The 11,428-nt window shown below is 37.4% G+C and overlaps 1 protein-coding gene across 3 annotated transcripts in view; it reads left to right on the top strand.

Annotated features, from left to right (window-relative positions):
- Positions 1 to 8,744, top strand: part of rfx6 (regulatory factor X, 6) — a 19,935-nt gene extending 11,191 nt beyond the window's left edge. For all 3 annotated transcript variants that reach the window (XM_008397224.2, XM_008397223.1, XM_008397222.2), the window contains 8 exons: positions 1,003 to 1,112; positions 1,821 to 1,938; positions 3,057 to 3,179; positions 4,057 to 4,263; positions 4,336 to 4,639; positions 6,166 to 6,530; positions 7,225 to 7,425; positions 8,217 to 8,744. In XM_008397224.2, coding sequence (XP_008395446.1) covers positions 1,003 to 1,112; positions 1,821 to 1,938; positions 3,057 to 3,179; positions 4,057 to 4,263; positions 4,336 to 4,639; positions 6,166 to 6,530; positions 7,225 to 7,425; positions 8,217 to 8,392 — 1,604 coding nt within the window. In that variant the 3' untranslated portion in view covers positions 8,393 to 8,744. The remainder of the gene's footprint in view (positions 1 to 1,002; positions 1,113 to 1,820; positions 1,939 to 3,056; positions 3,180 to 4,056; positions 4,264 to 4,335; positions 4,640 to 6,165; positions 6,531 to 7,224; positions 7,426 to 8,216) is intronic.
- The last annotated feature ends 2,684 nt before the right edge of the window (positions 8,745 to 11,428 follow it).

The following is an 11,428-nucleotide window of genomic DNA, read 5'->3' on the forward strand; positions in this document are numbered from 1 at the left end:
CTGAGTGTAAGGAAAACGAGCTCCTGATGTTCGGTTATGAACGGGATTCATCATCAGGGTTCATGCCGTTTGTTAGCTTAGCATAAATGTTAGCAGCCAAATTTTTCGTTTAAAAAAAAAAATTAAATCTTCAAACCTCAATATTTCTAAGTTAAATTAGAGGTTCGATAAAAATCCTAATAAATAAATAAATGTCGAAGCCAGAATGAGGATTTTAAAAGAAGAAAAAAAAGATTTGTAGCATTTCTAAAAATTTAATAATGCAACAGACAAATAAATACATAAATCAATCATAAAATTCTTAAAAATATTAGACAAATTAATAGAACAAAGAAAGAAGACTTGTTAATGTAAAAAAGTGAAAAGAAATCGGATAAATAGATTATTAAATAACCATGTGATGTATTGGTAACCTTTGACCCTTTGATTGTTAAAAACTAAATGGCAGAACAAAATTATTGTAAAAAAATACTGAATAAATGCATAAATAAGTAAATGACATGACTAAATGTAAAAATAAATAAATGGTTGGAAAAAGGGTTAAAGAAATAAATTACACAATTAGTTGATAAATAATCGATTATGAGAATAAATCACAAAATAATTCATCCAGACAAATGATGAGTAAATGATGAAAAAATATAAAATAAAAAATTAAAAAGTTGGTAAATAAATTATTTCTTTTTTACATTAGGTTCTCATACTTAATTTTTCTACATTTAATCTTTTTTTCTGCACATTTCATGAGTTAAAGAAACAAGAAATCATGAAAATAGTTCATGCAGATTATTGTTTGACTTTTTAACATAATGAAGTGCCTTGTTGGGTTTGTCCAGATTGTACAAAGTTCATCCTAAAAACTTTTTACACATTCTAAAGACCAGTTTTTAGGATATAAATATTTACACCTTTCGATGCTTTTTAATTCATAGAATTAAACTGGAAATAATTTTTCCATATTTACATTTTCTTTTTGCATTTTTCTCTTTTTTTCCCCCCCAGATGATTCCATCAGTGTTTTTCAGGAACTGAAGGAGCTGCTGAGGAAAAATGCCACAGTTGAGTCGTTCATTGAGTGGCTGGACTCGGTGGTGGAGCACAAAGTCATCAAGGTAGAGCAGAGGTTCCCAAACTGTGGGGCGTGCCCCCTAGGGGGGCGCCGTGCCATTGCAAGCCGTCTGAATGAAAAAAAAAAACATGAACGCTGTATGCTCTGAGTTTTTACCTTAGAATGGCCAACTCTCTGTTATTCCTATGTCAATTTAATACAGTAGGGGCTTCCACACTTCCCATATCTGTGTCCTCCGTCACTTTTATCAGCAGTTAAAACTGTTTCAGCCGTTGTTAACATGTGGTAACATGTTTTTCTGAGCCGCCTTTAAACGCAACATGAGCGCTACGACACTAGCGCTGGGTTTACACCTGTGCGGCAGTGAAGGAGACCTGATGCTGCTGGGCAGAGCTACAAAGGTGTGTTAGAATCATGGCAGCAAACCAGCAAAACGTAAATAACTTTTCACAGTTTTCCCCCCAAACTAACCGACTGAGTTGAGTAAAGGTGTTGGATGCAGGTAAAGTTAGCTAAAAGATGACTAGCTAATACCAATACAACACTTTAAGCTTAACAGGTAGCCTGTAGGCTACCGATGTTGTTTATGTTCCGCTACATACATTCATTTTGCTCCCAAAAAAGGGACAGGGGCAGGGTGGGCCCAGAAAATGTTTGGAAACCACTGAGGTAGAGACAGTTCACCCATCACCGAAACAAACGGCAGATTCAAAAAGCAGCTTTTTGAATCGTTTCTTCATGTTTTCATCAGCCTGGCAAGCAGTGCGGTCGATCCGTGAAGAAGCGAGCTCAGGACTTCCTCCTCCGGTGGAGCTTCTTTGGTGCCCGGATCATGCACAACCTCACGCTCAACAACGCCTCCAGCTTCGGTAAGGAAGTGGAAACAGTTTATTCCAGCTTATGCTTTATGGCATTTATAACATTTATAACTTTGGTGTTAATGTGTTAAAGCAGTACAACTGTACAACTTACAGAAGGGATTATAAAATCCACTTTTGAAAATATTTTCTATCATTTTTAATTTCCTTTTTTGGAAAAAAAAAAGAAAAAGATTAAAATCAGATCTGGAGATTTTATTTGTAATCCATGTCGCCCGGCCGTAGAAATGGGTCCAAATCTTGGTTCACGTTGCAAAAACTCAAAATCTTAAGAAATATTTTTGGTTTAGTTTCTAATGCAAATAAATGAGCACATTTGAAAAAAGACAAAACTAACTTACATGTAACTTTTCAGCAAGATGTATGACCTTGTTCTATTATAATGTTATTATTCATGTAAACAAATAATTAATTATTATAAGTGAAATTATCTGCCAATGGGCCTAGTACCTTTTCACCAATATTAATGATTGTTTTGAGTCAATAATTCCTTAATATTGATGAAAAAGTTCTGGTTCCATTGGCAAATTATTTCATTTGTTATTTGGGAAAATATGTTGTCATGAGTGAAATAATCTGCCAATGGAACTAGAACTTTTTCATCAATATTAAGGAACTACTGACTTAAAACAAGCTCCCATTTCTTGCTGAAAAGTTAGTTGTAAGTTAGTTTTATCTTATTTCAGTGTATTAAAATATTTGCACTGGAAACTAGACCAGAAGTACCTTTTAAGGTTTAGTGTCTCCGCAGTGCAGATGAAGATTTTCAGAACTTCCCACTAAAAGACGCCGGCCGGCCGGTCCGATACGAGCCAGCTCGAAGCAGATTGCTACAATAGCATCATAAATCGTAATGGCCAGACTCGCTTTGATTACACAGCGTCTTATCTGCGGTCGGCGTGCTCTCTGTTCAAACACACGCACACAGGCTACGTGTGCATGAATAAACAACCACCATTTGGTGGCTCTCGCTCTCTCTGAAGGCCCACTTAAGCTCAAACACAAACTTGTGGCCCTGCAGGTCAAACAAAGAGCAGCGGGGCTCTAAAGGTCGAGTGAAATCTCAGCTGGACGAACGTCTGAGCCGCTTTCTGTTCTGATGCTGACAGGTTCCTTCCACCTGATCCGGATGCTGTTAGACGAGTACATCCTGCTGGCGCTGGAGACGCAGTTCAACAACGACAAGGAGCAGGACCTGCAGAACCTTCTGGAAAAATACATGAAAAATGCAGGTATTGGGTCTCACTCAGAGGTGGGAAGAAAACCCAAAGACTGGACTCAGGATAGAGTAGAACTACTTTTACCTCAGTAAAAGTAAAAAGTAGCCATCCATGAAATTGAAGTACAAAAGTATTTGGTTAAAAGTCTACTCAAGTTCTTAGTAACTGATGAAATTATCAATCATTTAATATTTAAAAATTACAAAAAATGAACCAAATTATAAAGCAAATTTAGGTATTTTAATGACGAAAATGTCAATAATTCATATAAGTAACAAAAATAACAAAATAACTTTTTCTAAATTATTTTCTTTCAATAAAAAAATGTATGAAACTTTAACAAAATTTGCACGTCTGTGTCTGTTGAATTTTTGTTATTCATTCATTGGGCAGAAAATCCATAAATTCGACTCAAATAAGAGTAGAAATACTTCATAATAATATTACTCAAAGTACAGCGTATTAAAAATACTCCTAAAGTAAATTTTTTTCAAAAACGTTACTCAAGTAAATGTAATTGAGTAAAGCAAGCAGTTACTATCCAACCCACTGAACCCAAACCAAACCAGTCCTGTTCGTTTACCTACAAAATTTGGTGAATTTAAAGAGGCTTGAATGCAAAACAAACACAAAATTTTACCAAGTATTTTTTGCGCTCAGTGTCTTCTTCAGTGGTTCTTGTTGCAGCGCCCCCACAGGCGAGGAGGAGAACATGTTTTATTTTTTATTTCGTTTGTTCGACACTGTGTAAAAGCGAACCGCAGCAGCTGAAAGTGTAACAAATGTTGCAACTTTGAAAGCATCGTTAAAAACTGTTCCCTCCTGAACTCCTCCAGCAGCGCTAAATGAGGATAATCATCTGAAATGTAAGTTTGGTCGTCTCCTTCAGATGCCAGTAAAGCTGCGTTCATGGCGTCGCCCAGTTCCTGTTTCCTGGCGAACCGAAACAAGGCCCCCGCCTCCGTCGACCAATCGGTGAAGAACGAATCCTTGGGAGGACACGCCTACATGCCTCTGTCGACCAATCAGCAGCAGGATCTGGAAGCTAAAGCCGTCCTCTATCAGGGGAACGATGGTTCCGGCTTCACGTCTTCAGGTAACCGTGGTAACCGTCTGGCAGTTTAAGCATGAAAGCAAAATGTCTGACTATTGTCGTGATTCCCATCAGGCGGTCAGATGGACTTCTCTCAGGTCAGCGGACCCCTCATGACGCCGCCCATCTCCCCGGCCGCGCTGGCCCACCGGGGCTCCGTCATCAACCAGGGGCCCATGGCGGGGAGGCCCCTGACGCCCTCTTCCTCGTCCTGCTCCTTCTCCTCATCCTCCTGCCTCTCCTCTCTCAGTGAAATCACGCAGCCCAGCCCCTGCTCCTCGTACCCGGAGACCCTGTACCACTGCGTGCCGCAGTCCGGCGGGTTTTTTCCCGCCGCCGGCAGCGGGCCCTCGGCTCAGAACTACCAAACTGCTCCCAGGTTAGCTTTATGAGCGGCTTATGCTAATATGTAATGATTAGATAAATTTACTTTCACACCCACTAAATACAGTATATATAGAATAATTACATTAATGTAGGAATTACTAAGCAAAATGTTTTTAGGCCCAATAATTGTCTGCTTTGGTTGTTATTTTAAACACAAGTGTTGTAAATCAGTAGGATTGAAACGATTATTTGGATTAATCGTGTTAATCAATTATTGAAATAACCGTCAACTAATTTAGTAATTGATTAATTGCGTACATACTTAAAACAAGCCTATTTATATATTTAAAAAATAGCAGAGCTGAAATTATATCAAAACATTTAAATATAAATTTTGCATTTAAGATTTTTTAAAATTTGGGGGGTGCTGTGGTGGCGCAGGGGCTTGGAACGACCCGCAGGTTCGATTCCCGGCCTGGTGACATTTGCCGCATGTCTCGCCCGTCTCTCATTTCCCTCTTTCCTGTCTAAATACTTTCAAATAAAGGCCACTAGAGCCAACAAAACTTTAAAAAAAAAAGATTTAAAAAAATTTTGAATTATGTTTTATTCAAAACTCCTCAAGTAGCAGATTTTTAACTATTTTTAGTTAAAAAAAATAAATAAATAAAAATCTTGTAGCACCTTTTGCTATTGACTCATTGATTGGTTAATCCAAAAAAAAAAAAAAAAATCAGTTCATCACCCCTACATTGAATTGATGTTGAGCAGAAAAGGTTCAGTTTTTTACATGGTGGTGTTAGAATAATACTTTTAGCTGCAGGTTAATTCTCTGCTACAAATGATGAAGCGTTCACTAGAGGAATGCTGCTGTTTGCATTGTAGGCCATTAAAAGTTTATTTTCTTATTCAAAAAGGAATTGATTGATTATTTTTAATATTGTAGTAAAATGCTCAAGTGGTTAAATATAAAATCTGCTCAAAGTACCAATTTTTTAATCTGATTGATCGTCAGAATAGTCAATAAAATAATTGTTTGTTGCAGCCATATTATAAATCTGTGTCATAGGAATTAGAAACATTACGTTTTTGTTTTTGTTCAGGAATATTTTATAGTTTGAAAATGAGAATAGCACTTAATGATTAAACTGGCTTATACCAAGTATTCAAGGTTTGGAAGGTGCTTAATTTCTATGTAAAGTTTTTTAAACTGTATTCATTTTCAAAGCTTTTGCAGTAAAATGCAATCTAATGTTGGATTAAAAGCCAAAAGTTATTTACAAATGAACCCATGAACATTTACACCTAATAAAAAGACACAAACATTTTTTTTACTTTGTATGAAGTTAAATCAGACCAAACTTCTGTTGCTTTAGATTTAACAAAATTATTTTTATTTGCTAAATGCAAGAAATCTTAACAAGAAAATTTTTTATTTTATTTTTCAATATTTTTATCCCCTGGAAAAGTTTGGAAACTCACCTTGAAAGTGCTTGAATTTTACTGTGGGAAACTGAATAAACCAGATTAATTTTTGAGAATAATAGGATTCATTTTACTGTGGGTTTTTTTTTTTAGGTCTCAGGTCCAGAATCCCTGCCTGACAGCAATTCAGACCCATAATCCTCCTCTGGGGTGCCATCTGGCCCGGTACCCGTCCCTGGGCGATCCGGCCCTGAGCAAGGACGGTTTCTACCCTCTGTCGGTCCATCACTCCTCTAGCAGTGGCGACTGCTCCCTGACGGCGTACGGCGCCGCGGTCCGCCCGCCTTCCAGATACACGCCGGGTCCCGAACCGGTCCAGACAGAACCGGGTCTGGATCAGCAGGCGGCGGCTCAGATTCTGGACGCGGCAGACGGTTTTGGCTTCATGGGGCCCGGACTGAACATCTCTGGCGGCGGCGGCTGTCAGGGGTCGGCGTACGGCGTTCTGGGTCATGGCGGTGAGGATTCTTAGAGTCCGGTTCTGTTTGTTTACATTCCAAAAAATAAACAAACACAGAAAAATATGGAAGATGATTCGGGCCGCTGGAAAAAAAGAAAGAAATCTGACTCCAATCTCAGAGTTCTGATCTGTTTTTTTTCCAGAATTATGACTTTAATCTCAGATTAAATCAGAAACTAGAGTCAGAATTAATTAATTCTAATCTCATAATTCTGACTTTAATCTCTGAAATCTGAGAAAAAAAAAATCTGAATTTTAGAAATGGGATTTAAAATTTTAGAAGCTGAAATCGGATACCTGAGATTAAAGTCAGAATAATTCTGAATCCTAATCTCAGAAGGCTGAGAAAAATAAGAATTTTAGAGATTAAAGTCACAATTTCAAAGGTTGAAATCAGAAATCAGAGATTTAAGTCAAAAATCTGAGAAATTTAAATGTTTTTTTTCCACATTTACTCCCCAAATTCTGAGAAAAAAAAATCCTTTTTTTTTCTTTTTTTTTTTGAGAATTCTGAGATTAAAGTCAGATATTTCTTTTTTCTAAGTGGCTCTAATTAATTTAAGTAAATTGTGTTTTTGTTATGACCTTTTCCTCATGTTTTTGAGTTTTTATTCCCGTTGGTTGAAGAACCAGATTTCTACTCCTGCAAAGCGAAAATCACGCAGAGATTGACCTAAAGATTTTGTTTGCAGGTTTCTATGGCAACAGCAGCTTCTTGGGCAGCCAGCGAGTGAATCCTTTGGTCGATCAGCACGTGTCCGTCATCAGCAGCGTGGGAAGCCTTCGCCCGTTCTCCGCAGCGTTCTCCGAGGTCCACGACCCGCTGAACATCCTGGACGAACCGGGAAGGAAAACATCAGGAAGCTTCTTCAGCGAGGCAGAATCTGGAACAGGTCCATACAGAACCACTGAGACCCATCAATCGCTAACATTTTAGCAATACTACTTCAGATATGCTCCATAAAAAAATAACAAATACAAGAAAAGGCAGTTGTATCAGGGTTAACTTTTTTTTAATATCTACCAGAACCATCCTGATCCAATCTATTATGGGGTTCTCCAAAGTTCTGTTTAGGACCCTCGTAGTTCTTGTTGTAAACGGCTCTTTCTTCATTGACTGCTGTTTGTAAAGCTAAATACCTGGATAGCTCAGAGCTACATAGCTCAGTTTGAAGCTTAAATATTTAGCTAGCTCAAAAATAAATATTTAGTTTGGAGTTAGTAGTTACCTGCTCACTAAATATTAAGTTTGAGGCTAAATAGCTAGCTAGCTCAGAGCTAAATAATTCGTTTGAAGCTAAATGGGCAGCTTGTTTACTAAATATTTAGCTTGATGCTAAATATTTAGCTAACTCAGAGCTAAATATTTAGTTTGTAGCTAAATGTTCAGCTTCAAACTAAATATTTAATTAGCAGGCTAAATATAAATGATGACATAATTGTGAACATCTCCGTGTTTGGATATAATTTCGAGGCGCCTCAAGGTGTCACCTGTTCAAATAATCACAAATAGCTTTGGATTGTCCAGCCTTATGACCACAAAACATGAAAATCCCTTTTATTTTCCCATCAAATGTATATCTAAAATGCTTTCACATTGAGAGTAAACCAAGTCACAGTCCTTGTTTGTGTGCAGGAACTAATGAAGCTGGTTCTGATCGACCGTGTCTGGTTTTGTCCACAGGTCATCCTCTTCCCGCCTCCGGATCTGCGACCTGCATGTTCGGACTTCCGTCTCCGTTCAGCTCCCAGGACGCTCTGACGTCTCTGCAGCGCGGCGGCGCCGCGTCCTCAGAGGTGCAGGACCTGGTTTCCTCGCTGCCGCCCATCAACACCGTGTTCATGGGGGGCGCGCAGTGATCGCACAAACACACAGAAAGAAATAACTGTTTTATAACGAACTGCTATTCTCATATTAACTTATGGAAAATAACTAATACACACTGAAATGATATTGAAAAGAACTGCATAAGTTTCTGTCTCTTCCTGCCTTCTGTGTATAAATAAAATGAGAAGCTGACTGACCGCACAACATGTGAGAAACGACCCGGATTGTTTTTGTCGCTGCTGGTTTAGTTCCAGAGACGAAACTATTTTAAACTGGTAGCTACAGGTATTAGGAAGATCCGGGTGTTTATTTCATCCTCTAAACTTGCGAAGCAGAACAAAAGGAAGAAATATGTAAATGTTATTAAAATGTGTTTTCAGAAGATTTATCTTTTATTTTTTCCTTTTAATTGTTCAGGAGAGAAGTTTCAAAACAGTTTTTAGTCATTTTTACTTCATAGTGAGCTGATGCAAGCTGCAGTTAGTGATTATTAAGTGATAATTGTTCCTTCTGAGCCTGTTCAGCTCCCTGTTGACTGAAGTGTAGAGATTTTCAACCCAAAATAAATAATTTAGTGAAAGTCTAATTTACTTAGCAAGAAGGTTTCAAGCTTGAATTTTTCTTTTCTGCTTGTAATTAATTCTGTGTGGATTCTCTCTGGGTTTCCTCCTAGTCCAAACGCCTGACTGGTTAACTGGTCTGAGGTGTGTGTGTGTGTGTGTGTGTGTGTGTGTGTGTGTGTGTGTGTGTGTGTGTGTGTGTGTGTGTGTGTGTGTGTGTGTTCATGTGTAGCTATCCAACAGGGGACATGCGTGTCATTTTACACTCCCCAACAGGGGACTCACCGTTGAAGAGGGGACATTTTGTAGTTCCCCTCTTGGAAATGACCCTGTTTTAGGGTCAGGGGTCACATTTAGGACTAAGGTGAATTGACTTTTGGTTAGGGTGTGTGTGTGTGTGTGTGTGTGTGTGTGTGTGTGTGTGTGTGTGTGTGGTTGTTTGTTCTGTGTGTCTTTGTGTTGATGGACCGGCGGCCTGTCCAGGTTGAACCCCACCTGCCGCCTAATGACCTGGCCACCCTGCAAGCAGACGTTTTAATGGAAGTGGACCTGATAGCAAACAGGCTGATATGTTTAAAGCAGATCAGTGGACCAGAGTCGGTCCTGCAGCCCCGGCGTCCTGCATGTTTTAGTTCAACCTCCTCAGCAGGCCGATGTTCTTCTAAAGAGCCGTCGTTTCATCCAGGTGCTTTAGACCAGGGACAGAACTAGAACATGCAGGATGCCGGGCCTCCAGGACCGACTCCGGGCACCACAGTACCAGATACAATTTTAATGTTTTATTTTTTCTTTATTTTTTCCTCTTTTGTATTTTCGCTTACATTTTTTCCAAACTTTTTCTACTTTTTTTTCCAAAAATGTTCCTGTTTTTTCTTTTTCTTTTTAATTCTATTTTGTCTTTTTTTTTTTCCTGTTAATTTTTCCATTTTTTTCCCATTAAATTTGTTTCTCTTTTTCCTTTTATAATTTTTCTCTTTTTATTTTTCCATTTTTTTCCCATTAAATTTGTTTNCCTTTTATAATTTTTCTCTTTTTATTTTTCCATTTTTTTCCCATTAAATTTGTTTCTCTTTTTCCTTTTATAATTTTTCTCTTTTTATTTTTCCAGTTTTTTCCCTGTAGTTCTTTGTCATTTTCTCTCTCATGTTTCTCTACTTCTTTATGTCACCATTTGTGTTGGTTTGTGGTTATAAACGTGAGTCTTGTCTGAATGTCGCTGTTGCTCGTCTTGCCGGGAGCAGAATCGGCGTCGCTCTGACCTCAGACCGTTCGCTGGACGGTCGTGACGCCGCCGCCCTCCTCCTGCCTCCCTGATTGGTTTTTATACGTTATCTACTCAAGGGGAAAAATCCATTTCAGGTGCAGCCGTGCAGGAACAGATGGCGGCGCATGTAATGATTACAGAATCTCCACGTTAAAATACTTTAATTACTAAGTCAATAATGGCTGCAACAATTGCCGGAGCTTTAGTGTAAAAACAACAGAAGGCTGAAGGCAAACTTTGGGCCAATGTTTAACCAGAACCCGGCCTCCATGTTTGAGCCTCGGCTTTAACTCGTTTTATTTGGTGAAACAGACTTTAACACAGAGAGAGAAGGAAGAAAAACAATTTTTTTCCATGTTAATTTCCTTTTATTCACTGCTAAATCAAAAAATTATAAGAAAGTTAAGTGTTTATTCTTAGCTTTTTAATGTTTGTGTGGTTTTCTGTCAGCTTTGATCGGGTCTGCTTATTTTAAATGTCCTGTGTCATTTTAAAATTAAACATATTTACATTTTAAGGCAAATATTTTCAGTTTCTTTGGCTTAAATAAATCGGCAACAGAGGATCTAAAGAAAAACATGACAAAAGAACTAAAGAGTTATATTTACCCACCAAAACCTGAATAAAAACAAAATAAATCTGAGAATTTTATTGACATTTCATGAAGAAACGTGTGAAAACAAATTGAAAAAACACAATATTTATGAAATCAAACAAAAACTGAATAAATCAAAAAACAAACATAAAAATACAATTTATTTTATTTACAGTAAAAAATCATATTGTTTCAAATAAATGTGTGTGAATTTAAGTGACTAAGTGAATAAATAAAAAAAATGGAAATAATTAAAAAGTTAAAATCTTCAAAAACAAAAGAATTTGATAAAATTGATTTGTTTTTTATGTTTTTTTTAAACATCACAAATATTTTTGGAGAAACAGAAATTCCAGGTATTATGCTGCTTTTTAATCTAAAAATTATCTGCACATTTCTGTAACATTTTAGATTAAATCATCACTCTTTAGTCTTAGAGGCTTATTTTAGATGTGGTTTTAAAAAATAAACTATCAGAAAACTTCCTCTTGCAGCATTAAATGTTGTCCACTAGGTGGCACCAGTCGACCTGCTTCCAACATTTTAGACTTGCTGTCATAAATAGAGAAAATTGTTAAATTAAATAAACATTTTTTACTAAAGTGAATTTAAACAAGTTGTCTTAATTTTTTCACCTCATATGAAGTAA

The sequence above is a fragment of the Poecilia reticulata genome, linkage group LG21 (assembly GCF_000633615.1).
Source record: "Poecilia reticulata strain Guanapo linkage group LG21, Guppy_female_1.0+MT, whole genome shotgun sequence".
Taxonomy (NCBI): Eukaryota; Metazoa; Chordata; class Actinopteri; order Cyprinodontiformes; family Poeciliidae; genus Poecilia; species Poecilia reticulata.